The sequence below is a fragment of the Pagrus major genome, chromosome 17, assembly GCF_040436345.1.
Source record: "Pagrus major chromosome 17, Pma_NU_1.0".
Lineage (NCBI taxonomy): Eukaryota > Metazoa > Chordata > Actinopteri > Spariformes > Sparidae > Pagrus > Pagrus major.
The window spans coordinates 25,283,089-25,306,596 of NC_133231.1; the positions used below are offsets into that span (position 1 = coordinate 25,283,089).

Genomic DNA, 23,508 nt, shown 5'->3' on the forward strand with positions numbered 1-23,508 from the left:
GGAGAGATTACATATCTCATCTGGCCTGGGAACGCCTCGGGATCCTCCCGGAGGAGCTGGAAAGTGTCACTGGCGAGAAGGAGGTCTGGAGCTCCCTACTGAGCCTGCTGCCACCACGACCCGACCCTGGACAAAGCGGAAGATGATGAAGATGAAGATGAAGGTTTTCTGTGCCAACAAGGACACTTTCAAAGGTCAAAAGAAATTGTAGATTACAAAACCATCATTATTTTTAAGGTTTTATATTAGGCTTAAAGCAATCCCTGTTACAGCATCGCCTGACAGCAGAAATGTGACTGTCAGATACTGTTTCGCCAGTGTTCAATTCATAGTGCTCATTAATTCTATCACAACAGGTAAGTCCAGTGATTTGTCCATTACAGCAGGGGAATGCATCCTTAGCTGAAAGTGTGATTGGGTTCCCATCAATTACAAATTGTGGTAACGTGCCCTCTAGGGTTCCCATCAATTAGAAAAAACGCGATAACGTGCCCTCTATGGTTCCCATCAATCAGAAAAAACGCAGTAACGTGCCCTCTAGGGTTCCCATCAATTAGAAAAAACGTGATAACATGCCCTCTAGGGTTTCTTTCCAGTGGAGAAAACATAATAAATTCCCCTTTAGGCTGCCCTTCCAGTGGAAAAAAAAAACTATAATAAAGTGCCCTTTAGGGTGCTTTTCCTGTGGACAAAAATTGAAAAAGTTCCCTCTTGGGTGCCCTTCCAGTGGAAAAAACTTGATATTGTGCCATCTAGTGTGCTTTTCCAGGGGAGAAAACATGAGAAATTCCCCTTTAGATTGTCCTTCCAGTGGAAAAAACGTGATAACGGGCTGTCTAGGGTGTACTTTCAGTAGAAAAACAAGATAAAGTACCTTCTCGTGGGTCCCTTCACTGGACAAAATGTGACAGAGTTCCCTCTCGGGTTTCCTTCCAGTCAAATATACTTACTACTTGTATTTTATTACAGAGGTGCAGTAGTTATAATCATATAATAACATTATTTAATCTTTACCAGGATTTGTAACTTTTTCAGTTATAAATGTATCATGACTGTCTGCGGGCTGGTGCCCCTCCAGTACAGCTGGTGCCCTTTTTATTTTTTCGCCCTCAAACATCCTGAGTCCGCCACTGTGTAGTGGCTACCATCGGCCACTTCTACACAGTCAAAGATAAAACAGCGACTACATTTATTACTGTACTGTGTTACTGTACACATGCACCTTTATCTTGCTGTGTATATAAACTGTCCAGAGTTTGTGCAGTAAACTGGGATCTGGTTTTATGATTAATGAGGGAGGTGACCTGACTGTGAACAGACTGAAGAAGAGAGAGACACTAGGTGAGTTTTATTTCCAGTCCAGGTTGAAGACTTCTCGTTAACACCGGAGAGCAGAGCTGCTTCACGGTTAAACTGTTTAAATAAAACGTTGAACAGTTTTCTTCAATTTAACAACAGTGGACGGACTTCAGCTCAAACTACTGAAGCTACTATAAGGTAATAAAACATGCCTTTTTTTATTACTTTGACTTTCAGAGCTCTGCCTCACAGCAGTCTGACACTTTGCTAACGTTGGTGTTTCTAACAGACAGTGCCAGCTTAAAAGTGCTTTAACACGACGGTTGAGTTGTTGTTGTATTTAGGAAGACGACAGTTAACATGAATAGTGTGTGTGTGTGTGAGACAGAGAGGGTAAAACGGCCATGCTAGCTCAATTAGCCTAGCATTGATGAGGAAGTAGCAGCAGCACAGAGCTGTCCTGTCTGTTGGAGGTTTCCAGGAGACTCTGAATGTGAGAAATGTACTTTTCATTACTTCCTCTGTACATTTACTTTTTAGAAGTAAACTCTGATGGATGCACTCCTTCAGAGAAACTTGTTTTTCCTGGGCTGTTAGTCGATTAACCGAACATGAATTGGTAACTATTATAATAATCAGCAGAAGTGCCAAATATTCTCTTGTTTAAGCTTCTCCACTGACAGGATTTGCTGCTTTTCCCTTTCATATCACTTGAAATTAAATATTTTTGCTTTTTGGACTAATGTTTTTGCCCTTAAGAAATCAAAATTGCCATTTTTCACAGTTTTCTGACAGATTTTTGACTGAACAAGTATCAACTGATCAATCAATAATCAGCAGATCAATCTACAATGAAAATAATAATCACATGCAGCCCTTCTTTAATCACTTGTCCTATCTGACTGATCTGACTTAAGTAACTGTGTCTTTAGTTCAGGTTACAATAGTTAAAAATGAGTTTACTACACTACAACAAACTGCTTTGTACCTTTATGGTGGATCAAAGATGTGCATCATTATGTGCCATGTACTATTTTGTTCTGGTGCCTTTATAAACGGTTTCTCATTGACACATTCCTTTGTGTAAATTTAAGTTATTTTTTGACCATTTGTAGTAAGTGAGCCTGACAATGTGTGGAGTGTACCTGTTTTAATTAATAACTTGTATCTTGCTTTCTTTGTGCTCTGATTGTTAAAGCAAGACAACATTTTGTTTACTATTTATATGTACAATATATGAGATAACAGAGGTATGCAGAAAGTTGAAGCAGTACATTGTCCTGAAGTCTACATTTTTCTTAAACTCCTTGCAGCTGCTTGATCCTCAGCGGCAGCGACTGATGTAAATACAATGGCAGAAGGTAGGTGCACAGGTATTATATATACAGTCATCTCACTAAATGTCTGTTACTCACTGAGTTCAGGTTGTCGACAACAAGCCAAATTTAAACAGAGAATCTGACTGTAAAACTTATTTCCAAGTTCAGTCAGTCAAGTTTTTATCTCCAATAGATGATCTACAGTAGAACAGAAGACTGGAAGAGAATACTTTATTTTACATCAAAGAAGGCATTTGTTTGTTGCATGTGTGAAAACAGAGTTCATAGTACTTTTTAAAGACAGATCCATTGTAAAACAGTTTTAATTTTCCCTAATTTTGTTTCAGCTGCAGGACCCTCAACTGGAGGAGCTGGTGTAGATACCAAACCAGATGGTAGGTGTACAGGTATTATGATGCCCCCCTCTGTAAATGCCTTGTAGTCTGTCTGTCAGTCACGGATCAGATTGTTTAGAAATCCAGAATCTGACGATAAACTTACTTCGTAATTTACTACGTGGTTGGATATTTAAAACAGGCTGAACCTGAGTTTGTTCTGAAAAGATTCATGACAGGAAAAGTGGTTGCTGATAAATGCTGCGTGGTATTATTGAATTGTTATCGCAATTCATGATGTATTGTTGTAAGCTTGGGAACCCCTGCTCTACATCACTGTTGTATGAGTCATGCTGAACAACACTAAGTAAAAATGATTTAATGAATGCAATACACACACAGTTAGACTAAATCATGTTTACAAAATCTTTTTAAATTGTCGGTTCTTAATATTTGATGATCATCCAAACTTTGATACAGAAAGTAGAGGTTAGATAGCCTCTTGTAATGAAACCTGTATATTAAGTGGCTTCATGTTCTCTTCAAATCCAATCAGTCATTGTAGAATAATTTTTACCTTCTTTCCTCAGATGAACATTTTGTGGATAAACATCAATCTGAGCTGATCAAGAGAGTGAGCAACGTTCAACACATTTTGGATGAGCTCCTCCGCCAAAATGTCATCCAACAAGAGAGTTATGATAAAGTCAAGACTCTGCCCACTGCTGAGGAGAAGATGAGGGAGCTCATCAGTGGGCCACTGAAATCCAGTGTTCAAGGAAAAGTGATCTTCTATGATATCCTGATTGAAAATCAGCCACTTCTTATAGGCGACCTCATGAGAATGGATGCTGAAGTGAGTAAATCTTAGTTATATAAATCATTATATTGGCAGTGTGGATAGTTTAGGTTGGGTCTCTCATGTAATCACTGTTTTAGGGGCTCAAATGGTGAATACAACTGAAGATCAAATTTTAAGTGAATATGATGCAAATTTTATAAAACTGCACAGTATATTGTTTCAGCATCGACATCACAATGTCTGCAATAGTCACATTGCAGGACTTGTGATGTCAGCGAATGAACTGAAACACTTCCTGCTACAGCTTTTTTGTGGCTTGATACTAAAGGAAAACTCACATGGATCTAATTTTCCATAAACTAACCTACAAGAGAAGTCTGCCTGATAGAGCACCATCTACTCTGATTTAAGGGTTCTTGGATATGAAGAGTTTGTTGCTTGTGATTGACATGTGGGCTTTAAGTCACCAGTGTTTTTTGGTCAGTGGAGGAGAGATACGCCAGGTTTCCTGGGCATCAGATCATGTTGTAAAGTGGTGTCATTGTAGCCAGCTCATGGTAAAACTTGAGCCTTGCTTCCTCTGTCTGTGTCAGGAGGAGGAATCATCTGGTGGATGTATATTTTTCAGTTGGTGTTTCTTAAGGAGTTGCTGGTCTGAGTGAAGCTGTTTTTGAAGGGATCAGCGGTAAAACCTGGAGCAGACTTTTGAGTTGTCTTTCTTTTTGTGGCTTACCACCATTTTAAGGGACTGAACTCTGTGATGAGTCTTTCACTCCGCCACACTCACAGCCACACCTGTACTGAATTGACTTGTTGTCTTTTTGTTGTTGCAGTGCTGGTATTTGACTGCTAATTGATATTTGCTTTATTGTTTTGTGTTGTTTTACAGAGCTTTTTAATTTTAATTCCATAATATTTCATCATTTTATAACTCCTGTACTTTTTTATTTCACAAAATATATTGCTGAAAGGAAAAAAAAATCCAATACACTGCAGCTCTAATTTTAAATATAAGTCAAACTTCTCAAAATCTACTCTACTGTGCGGCAGGCAGGATATTTTCAAACTAATATGAATGGTTTTAATAATGCTCAAAATCATCTGCTTAGTGTTCATTTCAGTTTAATCTATTTAGTGACCCACTGTGTGGAGGAATTAAAAATCTGCCTTTACAGAACAAGCATCAGTGTGTAATCCTGATGTTTAAATAAGAAAAGCCAAATGTCAGTAAGTTTCCAGTCATGGTAGTAGATCACACAAACACCTTACATCCTGTACTGCATATACTGATATGATGTTATGTCCTTTTCATTTTCCAGGTGGAAAACGTGTCCACTAAGAAGAGGCTTTGTGAAACATTGAATGATTTGAGTTCTGAGGAGCTTGAAGAATTCAAGTCACTCATTGAGTTGGAGAAAGATTTCTCACTCTTCTCAATTAGTCAACTGAAAGTGACAAACACACAGGACATCGTGGAGCTGATGATGGAGACGCACAGCCGACAGTGTTTAGGGTTGACCATATATGTTTTAAAGTTGATGAACAGGACTGATCTGGTGCAGAGATTGATAGACACCAGCCCAGGAACCAAAGGTAAAGCAAAAAGGACAGAAATATGTGAAAAACATCAAACTGTCACACACTCACATGCAGCTCCATGTGTTTTATATTGTATTATGTACAGATACAGGAACAATTGGAAAATGGGGTAATATGTATAAAAAGCTTGTATTTTATATCTTCATAATTCTGGTGTTAAATCAGTTACTAATGCATGTTTTTTAATTTCTTCTCTCCTCAGAGAAACATCGGCCTTCACTGACGCAGAGAGTGAGTATGTCACATCACTCAGACTTCACACAGTGCAGCTTTTATCCAGTGGATGAAGATTGAAAATCATTTTCATCTTGAACATTACAATTGATGATAAATACAAAATTCTTTATCTCAAACAGTTTTCTCACAGAACTGAAGCTGATCAGGCTGCATAATGTGCACATGAGGTCTGAAGCCTGAATGTGATTAAAAAATAATGTTGAGAATATGTGTTATATCTACATCTAAGGAAATATAATGTAAATTTTATGTTTTTCTAACTTTGACAAAAAAAACTTTTTTATATTAGAAGAAAAGATGCAATTGAGGTAATAAAAGCAACTCTGTTGTTAAACCAGGAGGCTCATACAGGTTTTATAACACAGACTGTAAAAGAGTTACACCCAGGCAGTGAAATAAAGTCATGAATCTTCTCATGAAAATAAAATACAGTTTGTAAACAGAACAAAAAAAACAGGTAAAGGTGATTAACTGGACAATTTATCCACTGTATCATTACTTTTTTATATGGCTGATGCTCTCTTACCACATCCACATTTCTAAAGCACAGACATTGATGAGATTAGAAAAGAAAAATCTGTAATCATCCTTGCTGAGAAACTCTACTTTTATCTCATGAACATTTTCTCTGAATTTATCAGGTGGAAACGATGGAGTCTGTCATAGAGCTGCTTTTGGAAACACTGAAAGATTTGAGTAAAGCAGAGCTCGAGACGTTCAAGATCACCCTGCAGCCAGTTTACCACAAGGTACGCTTATCCATCCAATTGATGCTGCAGAAAGCAAAATACATGTCATCGGGCCTGCAGGATATAGCAGACATGCAGGGCACAGTGTGTTTAATGGTGCAGTCCTATGGCCAACACTCTGTGGAGAGGGCCAAAGAGAGTTTAAAGATGATGAAAAGGACTGATCTGCTGCAGAGGTTGTCAGACAGCAGCTCAAGACCCAAAGGTAAGACAATAAAGACAAGACATGTTCATAATATATGTCCTCTTCTCTTTACATTTTGAATAAAATAATCTATGTTGTAGAGAAAATAAACATAAATCATAAATATATTTTAGGACTGATTATTATTAAAAATCATTTCAGGAGAGGGAGAAAAATGTCCGTGAAAAGTTAGATGTAACTTTTGATGAGCTTTGAGTTTAATTTTATCTTGAATGTTTTGTATTGAAATCTTTTTTACAAAGCAGTCACGCCCGATGTATAATTAACAACAATAATCATTTTTAATTCCTTTTATTCCTTCTTTCTCCTCAGAAAAACTCTCTGTGGATGAACACCAGTCTGCACTGTTCAAAAAAGTGAGTAATATCATATCTGACCATGCAGAGTACAGTTTTTATTCAGTGAGATTCAGGTTTAAAATTAACTCAACATTAATGATGATTATTAAACCAAACATGAATTATGAAATAACAAACAGATAATTACCAAATATATCAGCAGCTTAGGTGATCTTGTAGAAAAACACATCTTAAAAGAAATAACGTTTTCTCTATGAACATGTACATTTTCTAGGCTGCGACGATGGGGGCTGTTAAAGAGCTGCTTTTGGAAACACTCTATGATCTGAGTTATGAAGAGCAAAAGACCTTCAAGTGGTTTCTGCAGTTCACGTTCTTCCAGAGGAGCCTTCCACAGAGTCCCTGGGGCAGACTGCAGAAGGGAGACATGGTAGAGTCACTGGTGGATGTGATGGTGGAGACATGCGGTCAAAAGTCTGTGGAGGTGACCAGGGAGGTTTTCATGGACATGAAGAGGACTGATCTGGTGCAGAGGCTGTCAGAGACCAGCTCAGGACTCACAGGTAAGATAGGAGGACAACTGTCACATTAATTCATAATAACAGACAAAGACACACTGTTACAAAATCTTTCGAACTCTGGTGCAAAATATCAGATGATGTTTATGGTATAAATCAATACAACAGCACCGTATAGACCTGCCATGACAGCAACAATACCAGAGAGTTGAATCATCACCTGTCAAACACAGTTGACACAGTTGACAAGGTTTGACACAGTTGACACAGTTGACAAAACTGAACCATAGAAACTTCACAGTTAGTTCTACGTTGTCTTCAAAATAAAGAAATGACTTTTCCACTCTGAAAAATTTATACTTAATTTGGGAAAGTGGGAAATCTAACTAATTTAATTTACAGGTGCAAAAACAATAAAATAAAATAATAATAATAAATATGAAATTAGACAGAGATTACTTCAGAGTTGAATGTTTTGGATTTTGACTTTAAAGTAAAGATCTGAATGAATCTGAATCTTTGGTCCTTTTTTTGTAAATGTTGTGTTTTCAAAGGGCTCAACATCTTTTTATTGAAAACACTCTTCTTTATTGGGCCACATCTTGTTTGTTTTTGGTCCATTGAGTTCATTATAACCAGTCTTGTATTGTTGATGGCCTGATAGAAATCTGGCTAATGTTGTCGACATAATTTTACATGAATCTGTTGGCTTGTCTTTTTGTGTGTCTTTGCTTTGACGTACACTACACTCCACTGTGGAGAGAGATAGTCTGTGTAAGTTAATTAATCACAGTGTTTTCTCATTGATTCCCTCTGTGATCTCTGTAATCATGACCTCCTCCTGCCTTCAGTTCACACACCTGAAACTGAAACATTAAAGGCTTTTTATTCTCAGGACTCAGTATTATACTCAAGACAAGTACACATAAAGGTTACACACAGAGTATTTATTAATGAAAGGTAGGTGACTTATATAAATGAATGAAATGAGTCCTGTAGTTATTTTAATTAATATGTCAGTATATGAACATTTAACACAGTTTAATAGATTTTTTTATGATGTTACTATTAAGTGGAGTTTCTGGGCACTTTACAATAAATCCTTAATATTAGAATCATTATAGTCACACAGTCTGATTATGTTGTTAAATTAATCATTCATGAGTCTTTTTTATGTTTCCTCTCTCCTCAGAGAAACACTCTGTGGATGAAGATTGGCCTGCACTGATCCAGAAAGTGAGTGATGTCACATCTGTCTGACTTTAAACTAAAGCTAAGATAATTAATCTGTTAGCTGATCAACATTTAAAAAAAAAAAAGAAATGCCAAACACTCTCTGGTTCCAGCGTCTGTAAGGATCTTCTGCTTTGTATAACTGAATATCTTTGGGAATATCTCTGTTGGCCAAACAAAGCAAGACATTTGAAGGCATCATCTTGAAATTTTGATATGTACTTTTAACGACATTTATTTATGTAATTATTTCATTATGCATTTTATGATAATGGTTATTTGCAGTGCTTCTTTAAACAATACAGTTCTCATTGAATAGAAGTAGAATGAAATTAATCTTGAATATTATTAATGATGACTAAAAACAAATTATTTATTTTCATCAGAAGGTTTGTCAGAACTGAAGCTGCAGTCAGTTTGTTCTTGTGTTCACATTAGGAAACTCAAACAGGTAAAATAAAATGTCATGAACTTGCAAACAGAAATAAAATAAGAAGATAAAGTAAATGGATTTGGTTACACTAGAAAAGTATACATGTATACAAGTGGTTTGAAATAAAACAGGTATGTGTGATCAATTGAACAAATGTTATCACCTTGTGCTGATGTACTCTTACCATATCCACATTTCTTAAACACAGACATTGATGAGATGTGAACAGAAAGATTTGTCATCATCCTTGCTGAGAAATCACACTTTAATCTCATGAACATTTTCTCTGAATTTAACAGGTGGAATCGATGGAGTCTGTTATAGAGCTGCTTTTGGAAACACTGAAAGATTTGAGTGACGCAGAGCTCAAAGAGTTTAAAGATACACTGTTGAGTCAACCTGAGTTCCACAGACACTTCTTAAGCATCCCATTGAAGCTGCTACTACCAATAGCACACGTGCAGCACACAGTGTTTATAATAGTGCTGAAATACAGCCAACAGCCTGTGGCGAAGACAAAGGAGATTTTAAAGATGATGAAGAGGACTGATCTGGTGCAGAGGTTGTCAGACAGCAGCTCAGGATCCAAAAGTAAGACAATAAAGATAAAAACATGATAAAATCATGTAACTGGTATATAACATGTCTGAGTTTATAAGCTTTGTGTTCTGTTTACATTATAAATTATAATAGTTTTAATGTAGAGAAGACACATCAGCTGATGTACAGAATATATTATGACTAAGAGAGTGGGTAGAAATGACAATTTAAATGCCACTGTTGAGGAGGTTTAACTGTAATTGTGTGTTTTGTTTATTTTCATGAAGCAATATTGCCTGATCATTTTAATTTTAAGCTGTTAGACCAGTCATCAGTTATGAGTGACTTTCTACCTCTTCTCTCCTCAGAGAAACACTCTGCAGATGAACACCGCTCTGCACTGATCCACAAAGTGAGTAATGTCACATCTGACTTCATACAACACAGCTTTCCTTCGACAGCTGTTAAAAATGATCATCATATTTAACATTTTAAATAATGATACGACCCAAACTCATGATTTATCAATTATATGTTAATTTATCACAGAATTGAAGCTACGTTCAGGTTGAGCTCTATATAATAATGATATGATATCTTTACCACTGAGATTGAATTCAGGATTTTTCCTGAATTTCAATTGATTTTTCATTTAGAATCAAAAGTTCATTCATCAGAAACATCTGTTTATTGTACTTTAAACCATTTCCAAAGCATAAAGGAAATACAGGACATGAAATAATGAAAACATTTTCTTTTCAACAAAGAGAATAAATCCTGAGACACTTGCGGTAAAGACACTCTTTCTTGAAGCAGGTATGATGGACCTTTGCACCCGACAGAAAGACAGTTTACATTCTACTCCCATCCCCACAGCGTACATTCAAGAATATACTACTTTGTCATGTTCAACTCGGACAGACAGAATCATAAATTGCGAAATAGGGGTTGAAGACATATCAGACCATGCGGGTGTGTATCTATCTCTACACCTGGACACAGAAGTTAAAAATACAACATGGAGATTTAACACCAGCTTATTAAATGACCTATCATGTGAAAAACATATTGAAAAAGAATTTAAAGATTACTTAGAACATAACGAAAATGATGAAGTACCCCCAAGTAACGTGCGGGATGCAGCCAAAGAAGTAATCAGGGGAAAACTCATAATGTGGTCTTCTATTAAAAAGAAGGAAAAGAAGAAACAAACAAAAGACTTACTACAAGAACTCAAGGACCAAGAAATTAAACATATTGAACAAAACGACCCCCAATTATTAGAGCAGATAAAAGTGACTAGACAAAATGTGAACAAAATATATGACAGATATATGACACAATTTCTGTAATCCCAAAGATGTGTTAAGATAAATCTGAGTGTAGTTCGTACAGACCTTCTGTATATCGATACTAAATTTAGACTACGGATTATACGCCTCAATAATTGCAAAAAGACTTGAGAATATACTTCCTGACATAATAGATGACGACCAAACAGGGTTCCTCAAGAACAGACAGACATAAGATAATGTAAGACGGGCTTAACACTTGAACATATGAGCAAAACTAAAGATAAATCTATTGTTCTCAGCCTCGATGCCGAAAAGCCATTTGATTCCGTTGGCTGGGAATATTTATATTTAACACTGCAAATATTTGGCTTTAACAGCTCAATAATTCTATTTTTAAAGAACTTATATCACTCCCCTATAGCCAGAATAAAATAAATGGCAGTCTAACTAACTCTGTGCCTCTTGAAAGGGGTTGCAGGCAAGGTTGTCCCTTAAGTCCGGCCCTGTTCGCTTTGTTCATAGAGCCACTTTCACAAGCAATCAGGGAAGATCAAGAAATAAGAGGAATTTGGATTAAAGACACAGAATTTAAGACCTGCCTTTATGCAGATGATGTACTGATCACTCTTTCACAGTCCAATTTGAGCTTGCCTAAACTATTTTCCTGTTGGAAAACATTTGGTTATTATTCAGGTTATAAATTAAATATACACAAAACTCAAATCATTTCATATAATTACACACAAAAAATCCTTATGAATTCACTTGGGACATTAATATTATTAAATACCTGGAGATTAGTTACCTACCAATTACTAAAGAAATAAAGGCAGATTTAAACAGATGGACCTTGTTACCATTGGACCTCCATAATCGAATAGACATAATTAAGATGAGCATCTTACCACGATTACTTTTTCTCTTTCAATCAATACCTATAGAAATACCTACAAAACAATTTATTGAGTGGAGAAGACTGTTTCCGGGTTCATATGGAAAGGCCTAAAACCAAGGATTAGATTTAATACATTGCAACTGCCCAAAGAAAAAGGGGGATTGTCTTATAAATCCGCACAATTGAGATATTTGATTCATTGGTGCAACCCAAACTACAATGCTAAGTGGAAAAATTTGGATATAAACCAGCTGAATATACCACTCCAAGCATTACTTGGAGATAAAAATGTATACTCTTCACATATAGAAAACCTGAATTGCTGAACAAAAACACCCTTAAACGTTATAAAGATTTTAAACCTGCCCAGATGGATTGGCGATTTAAACACCGGTACTTTAACATCATCACAACATACTGTCTCATTTCTGATAAAGTTAGCTACCAAAACCTAAAAGACAGATATTACCTTGAAAAACTCCGAGGTGGATCATTTCCACATCTTCTGGGACTGCTCAACTATTCGACTTTACTGGTTGGAAATAGTAGGAAAAATTAACTCATTAATGGGTTTCGAAATTAAACATGATTTCTGTACAATTTATCTTGGGAATATCTCACCCACAATTAATTATAGCGATAAGTATCTGATTAAAATAATGTTGGCAGCTAGTAAAAAAGCTATAACGAGAAGGTGGCTAAACAAAGAGCCCCCGACACGTGGAAAGGCTAACCGTTTCCCTGAATCTTTGTTTGGACAAATTCACTAATAACTGGAGAAAAATGCACAACATACATTGATACAGCGGCTCATGTGTAATTGATGAAAATGTTTATATATATGTGTGTATGTAAAGATTAAGAGGTATTTACATGTGGGTAGTGTATGTAGAAGTGTAGGTGTCTGTGTAGTTATATACATACAGTATGTGCTTATAGAAACATGTTTGTGACCCCTATGTGTGCTTCTCGGATGCCACAGCCCTCTTCAGCGTACACCGAGGGTACCAACACCCGGATACAGAACTTCTGACTTTGACTTTTAACCAAAAGGCACTCTCACTGTGTGGTCACATAAAAGGAACTAGTTATCAAATAAAGGAACACGAACTGATGTAATGAAGGACACAGAGGCTGAGCCATATGGGGCAGCTCCGGGGTTTGACTCCCTCGATTTGGCTGTAAGAGCGACAACAAAGTGACTCATTGACCTAACGTTTTATTTTATTGTTTTATTCATTTATCTATTTTTATTTTTTGGATACAAGTCTGTGCTTTCTTATTTTATATTCTGTAAGTGTTAATATGTATAAAACAATTAAAAACAAAGTTTTTTTTTTAAAAAGAAAACATTTTCTTTGAGCCACTGTGACTTATTTCAGTGTTTGCGAGAAGATGTGCAGCCTGTAAATTAAAAAAAAAAAAAAAAACAGTTTATAAGAATTTAAGCAAAGCCATTAACTATAATACTCTTTTGCTTTGTACATTGTGTTACTTCGTCCAGGTTGCGACGATGGGTGCTGTTAAAGAGCTGCTTTTGGAAACACTCTATGATCTGAGTTATGTGGAGCAAAAGACCTTCACATGGTTTCTGCAGTTCACGTTCTTCCAGAGGAGCCTTCCACAGATTACCTGGAGCAGACTGCAGAAGGAAGACATGACAGAGTCACTGGTGAATGTGATGGTGGAGACATGCGGTCAAAAGTCTGTGGAGGTGACCAGGGAGGTTTTCATGGACATGAACCAGACTGATCTGGTGCAGAGGCTGTCAGAGACCAGCTCAGGACCCAAAGGTAAGATAGAAGGACAACTGTCACATTAATTCATAATAACAGACAAAGACACAATGTTACAAAATCTTTTAATCTCTGGTGCAAAATATCAGATGAAGTTTATAATATAAATCAATACAACAGCACCGTATAGACCTGCCATGACAGCAACAATACCAGAGAGTTGATTCATCACCTGTCAAACACAATCGAACAAAAACTGAACCATAGAAACTTCACAGTTAGTTCTACGTTATCTTCAAAATAAAGGAATGACTTTTCCACTATGTAAAATATATACTTAATTTTTGAAGTGGCAAATCTAACTAATTCAATTTACTGGTACAAAAAATAAAATAAATAATAAATATGAAATTAGACAGATTACTTCAGAGTTGAATGATTTGGATTTTGACTTTAAAGTCAAGATCTGACTGATTCTGAATCTTTGGTCCTTTTTTTGTAAATGTTGTGTTTTCAAAGGGCTCAACATCTTTTTATTGAAAACACTCTTCTTTATTGGGCCACATCTTGTTTGTTTTTGGTCCATTGAGTTCATTATTACCAGTCTTGTATTGTTAATGGCCTGATAGGAATTTATCTAATGTTGTCGACATAATTTCACATGAATCTGTTGAATTGTCTTTTTGTGTGTCTTTGCTTTGACGTACACTACACTCCACTGTGGAGAGAGATAGTCTGTGTAAGTTAATTAATCACAGTGTTTTCTCATTGATTCCCTCTGTGATCTCTGTAATAATTACTTCCTCCTGCCTTCAGTTCACACACCTGAAACTGAAACATTAAAGGCTTTTTATTCTCAGGACTCAGTATTATACTCAAGACAAGTACACATAAAGGTTACACACAGAGTATTTATTAATACAATAACAGTTGTCATTAACTGTGTTGCAGCTGCTGCAGGTTCGTCAGCTGAAGTGTTTGGTCTTGTAATTATTTTAATCCATATGTCAGTGTATGACGTTTAACACAGTTTAATAGATAATAATAAAGTGTTTATCAGGGGAATCTTGTTATTGATTTTTTATGAAGTTACGATTAAGTAGAGTTTCTGGGCATTTTACAATAAATCCTCAATATTAGAATCATTATAATCTGACATTGTCTGATTATGTTGTTAAATTAATCATTCGTGAGTCTTTTTTAAGTTTCCTCTCTCCTCAGAGAAACACTCTGTGGAAGAAGATTGGCCTGCACTGATCCAGAAAGTGAGTGATGTCAATAAAAAAGATGCCAAACACTCTCTGGTTCCAGCATTTATGAGGATCTTCTGCTTTTCTCTGTTTTGTGACATTATAAACTGAATATCTTTGGGTTCTGGGCTGTTGGCCGAACAAAGCAAGACTTTTGAAGACATCACCTTCGACTTAATGAAATTGTACGTTGTACATTCAACAACATTTATGACATTATTTTATGATAATTATTATAGTAATAGTTATTTGCACTGTTACTTTAAACAGATTTTCTTATGTTCACATGAGGAAACTCTCAAACAGGTAAAATAAAAAGTCATGAACCTGTAAACAGAAATAAAATAACTGTAAAAGAGGATTTAAGTAAATCAATTTGATTTTACAAGGAAGAAAGAACTGTATACACATAATAAAAACAGGTATATGTGATCAATTGAAATAAATGTTATCACCTTGTGCTGACGAACTCTTACCATATCCACATTTCTTAAACAGAGACATTGATGAGATGTGAACAGAAACATTTGTCATCATCCTTGCTGAGAAACTGTATTTTAATCTCATGAACATTTTCTCTGAATTTAACAGGTGGAATCGATGGAGTCTGTTATAGAGCTGCTTTTGGAAACACTGAAAGATTTGAGTGACACAGAGCTCGAAGAGTTTAAAGATACACTGTTGAGTCAACCTGACTTCAGCAGCCTACGCTTCCTAAACTCTGCATTAATGCTGCGAACACAGACAACACACGTGCAGGACATAGTGTTTATAATAGTGCTGAACTACAGCCATCAGTCTGTGGAGACAATCAAGGATATTTTAAAGACGGTGAAGAGGACTGATCTGGTGCAGAGGTTGTCAGACAGCAGCTCAGGATCCAAAAGTAAGACAATAAAGATAAAAACATGTTAAAATCATGAAACTGGTATATAACATGTCTGAGTTTATAAACTTTGTCTTCCATTTATATAATTAATGATAATAGTTTTAATGTAGAGAAGACACATTAGCTGGTGTACAGAATATATTATGACTAAGAGAGTGGGTAGAAATGACAATTTATATGCCACAGTTGAGGAGGATTAACTTTTTTTTGTGTTTTGTATATTTTCATGAGGCAATATTGCCTGATCATTTTAATTTAAAGCTGTTAGACCAGTCATCAGTTATGAGTGACTTTCTACCTCTTCTCTCCTCAGAGAAACACTCTGCAGATGAACACCGCTCTGCACTGATCCACAAAGTGAGTAATGTCACATCTGACTTCATACAACACAGCTTTCCTTTGACAGCTGTTAAAAATGATCATCATATTTAATATTTTAAATAATGATACGACCCAAACTCATGATTTATTAATAATATGTTAATTTATCACAGAACTGAAGCTACGTTCAGGTTGAGCTCTTAATTTAATATAATAATGATATGATATCTTTACCACTGAGATTGAATTCCGGATTTTTCCTGAATTTTAATTGTTTTTCATTTAGAATCAAAAGTTTATCCATCAGAAACATGTTTATTGTACTTTAAACCTTTTCCAAAGCATAAAGGAAATATAGGACATGAAATAATGAAAACATTTTCTTTGAGCCACTGTGACTTATTTCAGTGTTTGTGAGAAGATGTGCAGCCTGTGAATTAAAATAAAATTAAAAAAACAGTTTATAAGACTTAAAGCGAAGCCTGAAACAGTAATACTCTTTTGCTTTGTACATTGAGTTACTTAAAAAAAATAAATCAATAGACCAGGTCAACGTACTAATCAATAAAAAAAGTGCACATACTGCAGTCAATCAACAGTGATTACTAAATGGATCAATAACTTGTGTGATCCAACTGAAACACCCACGTTTATAATAACATTGACAAGCTTCAAAGAGACACATTTGTAGTTGTCCCCAGTGGATTAAATAAATGTCTCATGAATGTATTTATTATTTCAGGTAGCAACAAAAGCAGCTGTTAAACAGCTGCTTTTGGAAACTCTGAATGATTTGAGTGACACAGAGCTCAAGATATTCAAGAATATGCTGCAGTTGACTGTCTCCCAGAAGAACCTCCCACATATCTCATGGGTGTTGACTCATGCAGCAGACAGAGCAGGAATAGTGAATCAGATGGTTCAGACCTACGGCCAACAGTCTGTGGAGTTAACCAGGGAGGTTTTCATGGACATGAAGAGGACTGATCTGGTTCAGAGGTTGTCAAAGCCCAGCTCAGGACTCAAAGGTAAGACTAAGAAGACAAAAAGTGTCTCATGAAGGTCTAATAAATACATTTTATAATTCATAATAAAAAAAACATAAGGGATGGGCATGGATCAATAAATCATTAATGAAATAATCAAATCAACAACTCACACTGTCTCAACAAAAACTGAATGTTGTTAGTTTAACAAGGTTCGTATTTGTTTCAGGGCTTTTGTATTGGATTGTTTTAGATTGTGAAAGTGTTCATGATTATGTATCATTTTGCAGTGACATTTTACATTTGTATTTCTTTTTAAAGTAAGTGAACCTGATTAAAGTTGATTATACTCTTTTTGTGTAATTAGATTATAACCCTCTGAGTCAATTTTTTTTCTTTTCTCCTCAGAGAAACACCCTGTGGGTAAACATCCACCTGCACCGTCTGAGAGAGTGAGTTTGACTTTACACATCACAGCTTTCATTCAATAAATGTAGGGTGAAAAACTAAGTTACATAAATGTCCCCTTTTTATTTTAAATCTATCAGGAAGTGTATGTGACACTGCTTCAGCAGAAGCTTTTGGAAACGCTGGAAGATTTCAGTCCCGGGGATCTGGAGAAATTCAAGCATGTCCTGCTGTACACTAAAATGAAGGAAGGCCAAGAAATCCCAAGACGCCGACTGGAGACCGCAGACAGAGTTCAGACAGTGGAGCTGATGGTGGAGGTCTACGGCCAACAGTCTGAGGAGGTGATCAGGGAGGTTTTCAATAAGATGAACAGGAGAGATCTGGTGCAGAGGCTGTCAGACATCAGCTCAGGATCTGAAGGTAGGCTGTGGGAATTTAAAAAAAATTGTAATTAATTATTATTATATTAATATTTAAATGTCAGAAATGTTGAATGCAGATTGTGGTCTGTATCATTTTAAGCTAAGTCATATTTTACCAGTGAAAAATATGGAAAGTCACCATATATATATTATATATGAACATGACGTTGTTTAAAGAAAATCCTATGTGTCTTCACAAGGTCCTTCAAGAAGCCTTGAGCATGAGGACTGTGGAAGTACAATGGTAATACCTTATATTCATTAAATTGTTCAGTTTATTTGCTCATTTACATGATGCTGCAAAACAAGTCCTTTCCCCTTACTTGTAAAATGATTGTGCTCTGCAGCAGGACTCCAGTGACTGGACTAAACTTGAACCTGAAGTGAACAGTACAGACGCAGATGAGGCTCCAACTTACAGGTAAAAATAACATCATAAATACTGCATCACAGTAAACTGGAACTAGAGAAAATATTAAGACTGGTTCTTGAAATTCATCACACAAAGAAAACTAAAATCTTTCTGTGTGCTGTTACTGGTTATATCAATGCAAACATAAGGCACATTTATGTACATTTGTTCCATTGTGCCTGTAAAACAGTATTTTTGTAAACATACACAAACTCACTTGTTTTGTTTCCCACGACTTAGCCTTCAGTCTGAAGCAGGACACTTTGAATGCAGTGTCTCTGGTTTGCGCTGGGTCTGTAAGGAGAAGGTCAGTTTCAAGTACCAGTTTTGCCCTTGGGAGGAACCTATGGAGAGGATGGAGAGCATGAAGTACAGGCTTGCAGGTCCCCTTATTGACATTACAGTCCATGCTGGGAAGCTGGATGTAGTGTACCTGCCACACTGGATCTGCATAGGTAAGTGAACATGAAGAAAATAATAAGATAAAATTCATAAAACTTTAATGTTCCAAAAAACTGAGTTAATCCTTTTCTCCTCACTAATCATGTGTGCTTGTGTTTTGTGCAGATAACAACCCTGAAATAAGAGACAAGTTTGCAGTCCTACACATCGATGACTGTGGAGACGTTGTGGAAAAAGTGGCTGAGGTCACATCGTCCCATGTCAAGTTATCAGAACCAGTTTTTTCTCCAAGAGCGGTCCTGATGAAATTTGGTGTTCCAGTGAAAATAAACTGTAAGGTGTTAATGTACAAGACCAACACGGCATTCCTGACGCTCCATGTTTATCTGATCCCGCGTGATCCTGGACTACAACAGGTTATTGCATATCTTACTGTCACCAGTACCAATTCAAATAAAACACATCACATATAAACTGATAACACAGACAACATTGTTGGTTCCTGTAACCTTGTTTTTTTCCTACAGGCAATAGACAGAAGACAGTTATCCTCTGGATACAAAGCAATCCAAAAGCCACATCCAGAGAAGTCCCTGAAAATGCGTGATCGCTTCATCCTCACAGCAGATTTGGATGGTGCAGAAATTTATCCTGAGGTTTGATTTGAACTGCTTTTAAATCTTTGGAGTGAACTTTGTTTCAGAAATGAGTTTGATGCTACAAGATGAATACAATCAGACAACAGTTGCATTTTTGTTTTAAATTCCTTTGTAAATGAAAAGAAAGCAAAACTATCCAACTTTACTTACTACACTACTTCTCACTGCCACAACAATTTTCTCATTTTAAAGCATGAAAAAGAGAGAAATTCCTTACTGTATATATACATATTTTCCCCCACAGAAATTAAAGCTCAGATATGAAAGCAGAGACCCAAATTTCTTTGAAGTGTACGTTGAAAATCCAGACAGAAAGTTCTCGCTCAAGCTCACAAAAGAAAATGAGCACCAGCCAGTATGGACCTGTGCACTTCGAAAAGGTCAGCTTCATATAATATCACAAGAATGTATGAATGCTTTCAATGTACAAGTTTCATGTTATTGAATATGCACCATGAGATAAGCAGATGTCTACTGTTAGATAACAGCAGTGAATCAGCTATATATCCATATTTTCTTTACATCTGCCCTTTTTTTTCAGATGAATACCAAAGTTCTGCTCATATACAAGGTAAGACATTTGAAATTATTTCTATTGAGAAGAATTCCACTTTGTATTTCAGAGGCACAAGACCGCTTCCCATTCAGCTTCAGAGCCAACTTACACCTGGATTTCCCTTTTTTCGAAAAAGAGAGAATCAAAAATGTATCATAAGGGGGGTTTGTTAGACAGTGCCACTAACCTACACCGATCAGCGCCAACATTAAATCCACTGACAGATGAAGTTAATGACAATGAACGTCGTTGCCATCAGGGGGTTACGTGGTCTACAACCGTGTCTGGGTGGGTGTTGCTTTTCAAAGAGACATCCACATGAATACCAGTCCAAAGGTTTCCCAGCAGAACATTTGATTGTAACAAGGTTTGAGATAAGCAATTGTATAGAATTTGTGGTCAAGTATTTCCTTTAGACTTCCTGTGAAGTTGCCCTCTTGAAAATTTCTAATCAATAAAATATTTAAATTTCTCAAAAAAATTTATATTTTGCATTTGAGGTTAAAACAAACTACACCAATTAATGTTGAATGTTCTACTGTCCAATTTAAACAGTGACTAACTGTCCATCAACCTATATTTGTGATATTAATTTTATTTCTTTTTTTAAAGAAACTGATGCCTGACAATAATGTAATGAAAGTGTTTCTCCTCCCCTCCACCCTCAGGGAAGCACTTTGTAGATAAACACCAGTGTGATCTGATCGATAGAGTGTCCAATATAGGACCAATATTGGATAATCTCCAGAAAGAAGGTGTAATCCAACAAGAAGATTATGACACAATCAGGACTATCCCGACCACTCAGGACATGATGAGGAAACTCTACAGCGGCCCCCTGAAAGCTGGAGGTCAAGCAGCCAAAGACATCTTCTTCCAAATCCTTAAAGAGAAGGAGTCACATCTTGTTGCTGATCTCAAGATGAAGGAGTCATAAATACTGTGACCTACAACATTAACTCTTTGCTACCTGAACCTAATATTGTTACAGATTGACATAACAATTTAATAGCCAGTATTTATGAAAATATCCTGGTTTATATCTCCTCTTTTCTGTATATGTTCTTAAACTCGATTTGATCGTGACTCAAAAAGGTTAATAACCACTGTTCTAATGTGTCAGTGATCAAAACAAACAGATTTTGCACATCTATAATTATGTTTATATTATATATATTCGTTTATCATGTGTTGCTTTTATGTAGATAAATTGTTCTTGTCATCCAACAAGACATTTTGAAAATCAGGGCTCTGTCTACGTCACAAAAAGCTCTGGTGAGCCTGAAAAAAGGTGTTCTTCTCTAATGTCTCCTCTTCCAAGCCTACAATGACCGCTTTCTCTCAGTGTTTTACTTATTTATTTTTTATTTTCGTGTCTGTTCTGGACAAGGCCTGCTGTAACATGGTGTTGAAGAGGACCCACTCCCTCTGTAGATATAAAAGGCTCATTCTCAGGTAACAAAAACACGATCCTTAGTTTCAGGTGATTATACACTGATGAAATCATAACTCAAATATATTTAGTTACTGCCAAGAGATCCTCCTAAATTCTGCACACTGGACCTTTTACATAAAAATGTGTATGGTGTGCAGTGTCTTCCCTGCTATGATCAGTGAGGCCTATTGTTTCATTTTGATGACATGAGATGAGATTTCATGTAAGATTAGAAACCAGATTCAGAAAAAAGGTTTATCAGATGATGATGTAAGAAAAGACTGAAGAAAACTAGACATGTAATGTTTTTATCAAATTGACTGAGAATCTATTGTTTTTTATATAATTTTGTAAAACATGCTTGATTATGAATGGTTATCTGTACATTTTAAAGTTGCTTTAAACTTTCATTTGTTCAAAATATTCTTTTTATCTGGTGTTACATCTTTTAATTCTGCTCAATAAGAGTGCTTTTCAGTGGTCGTTCAAAATGTTTTCTATTCTGAAATTTAATATAAAATCTTGTGATTGTTATTTTAAATTTTGACTGAATGGAGTTTCTTAAAAATAGTATATTGTGACAACCCCTCCACCCGGCACTAGGTGTCCCCGTTCTTTTCTGTTTGTAGTCTTCAGGGGCTGAATGGAGGGTCATCAGCTGCATGAGCTGCCACTGAGTCAGGTGTGCTCTACACATATATATTTCCCTCGTTCTGCAGCGCTGCTCTCCCTGGGAAAGATTCCTTTTCCCTCTGTCTTTGTTAGTACAGTATTGTTCTTCTGCCAATTCATGTCTCACATTTTTGTCACAGTCTGTAAACCTGCCTCTGACAATATGAAGCAAGTGTAATAATCACATGTAGAAATCACGTGTGCTTGTCTTTCCCTCCAGGTTTTTAAAAATGTGCATGTTGACCTTAACATTTATTTGTGTTCAGGGGGGTTCATGTCCTTACTGATTCAATGATATTGAGCTGGATGTTGTCAGTCAGGAAACTGTAGGATGATTAATAGATTAGTCTTTCCTGCAAAAGTAACAAACTACCTGAATTTGTATGATTGTATTGTCCTTAAGTCCAAGTATTTTAAAATGTTATAAAAGTTGTATCTTATCAAATGGTGCAACCATGCTTATCCTTTGCCAACATTTGGACGAAGAAATGAGCTGCAGCTTCTCTCTGAAATGTAATGAAGGTGAAGACGAGTGAACACACTTGTTGATCTACATTTCCTCTCGTCTGACTGCTGCTGATGTTTTCTGTCTTCAGACTTTTGCTGATTAATAATCTATCTGGACGGATGGAAGGAGGCTGAAAGCAGAGTCTTATTTTAAAGAGGATCAAGTCTGTTTCCAGTTCTTGGGGAGTGGAGAGCACCGCTGCATATGTGAGACAAAGTTGTATAAAGCCTTTTGTGGCTCTAGAGGGAGCTGGTTGATAAATAATGTTGGTTGGAGCTGAAGACTACAAGGTTTGGATATGAAACAATCTGGAGGTGTCGGCACACATTGTCATCTGAAATGTTATTTTGCAATGTGTGTGTATTGTGTTTGATTTCCAAAAGGTGGAGGTATATTAATGATGTGTTTCTCATGAATATCATCAGATCTACCGTGTCTATCATAAAGCAGGAGGTGGAGACAGTTTCATACTATGGTACAATCTCATTTGATTTTCTTATATAAGTGACATCTGTTTGAGAATTCATTTTAAAACAGCTAAAAGACACTTTAATTACCACTTTAGGCAAAATTATTGTTTTAAGTGATACAGTGCAAAATGAAACAGTAAAGCAATAATGAATGAATAATGAAAAGCTGCAGTTGTTTAGATGTTGGACTTCAGGGTGTTTGAGGACTGAAAACAATATTTAACTCAGCAAAACTGAAGAGTAATAAACTGAAAAAATACATCCTCATATTTCAGAGGAATACATACTGTTATGATGTAATATACAGTTTAAAAATAATGACCTCATGTTTCATGCAAAGTAAAGTATAAAACATATCAGTGCTTCAATGTAAAACTGTCCAAACTGTCCAGAGTTTGTTTGGTTTGAGGAGTAAAGAGGGAAGTGATCTGACTGTGATCTGAACAATACTTCGGACTAGAGGAACTGGTTCATCCTCTTTTTCAGGGTGCTGAACGAGCTGAAAATGTGTCTGGATTGTAAACTTACTCTGTTTTCACATCTTCAGAGATACTGAAACAGACACCGACATACAGACGGAAGAAGAGGTGAGTTTTATTTCCAGTCCAGCTTGAAGACTTC

General features: G+C 36.2%; 2 protein-coding genes across 2 annotated transcripts; both read left to right on the plus strand.

The window, feature by feature from the left end:
- The first annotated feature begins 1,417 nt into the window (after positions 1-1,417).
- Positions 1,418-5,648, plus strand: LOC141011512 (uncharacterized). Its single transcript, XM_073484673.1, has 6 exons — positions 1,418-1,497; positions 2,613-2,660; positions 2,966-3,013; positions 3,544-3,809; positions 5,075-5,348; positions 5,557-5,648. Exons 2-6 carry the CDS (start codon positions 2,651-2,653, stop codon positions 5,646-5,648), a joined length of 690 nt encoding a protein of 229 aa, XP_073340774.1. The 5' UTR covers positions 1,418-1,497; positions 2,613-2,650.
- A 593-nt stretch (positions 5,649-6,241) lies between these two features.
- On the plus strand, positions 6,242-21,660 carry LOC141011513 (uncharacterized). The gene is made up of 21 exons (XM_073484675.1): positions 6,242-6,545; positions 6,858-6,901; positions 7,119-7,407; positions 8,555-8,598; positions 9,328-9,619; positions 9,937-9,980; positions 13,263-13,551; positions 14,716-14,759; positions 15,336-15,630; positions 15,947-15,990; positions 16,697-16,982; positions 17,349-17,392; positions 17,489-17,771; positions 17,974-18,017; positions 18,121-18,194; positions 18,426-18,640; positions 18,753-19,003; positions 19,115-19,243; positions 19,491-19,626; positions 19,788-19,817; positions 20,471-21,660. Exons 1-21 carry the CDS (start codon positions 6,242-6,244, stop codon positions 20,737-20,739), a joined length of 3,450 nt encoding a protein of 1,149 aa, XP_073340776.1. The 3' UTR covers positions 20,740-21,660.
- The last annotated feature ends 1,848 nt before the right edge of the window (positions 21,661-23,508 follow it).

Bases quoted from the DNA above. Each gene is read 5' to 3' on its own strand.
- LOC141011512 (XM_073484673.1), top strand. The intron at 3,014-3,543 runs GTAGGTGTACAG...TTCTTTCCTCAG, and splicing joins TGTAGATACCAAACCAGATG to ATGAACATTTTGTGGATAAA. The intron at 3,810-5,074 runs GTGAGTAAATCT...TTCATTTTCCAG, and splicing joins TCATGAGAATGGATGCTGAA to GTGGAAAACGTGTCCACTAA.
- LOC141011513 (XM_073484675.1), top strand. From the start codon at position 6,242: ATGGAGTCTGTCATAGAGCTGCTTTTGGAAACACTGAAAGATTTGAGT. The intron at 6,902-7,118 runs GTGAGTAATATC...TACATTTTCTAG, and splicing joins AGTCTGCACTGTTCAAAAAA to GCTGCGACGATGGGGGCTGT. The intron at 18,641-18,752 runs GTAAGTGAACAT...TGTTTTGTGCAG, and splicing joins GCCACACTGGATCTGCATAG to ATAACAACCCTGAAATAAGA.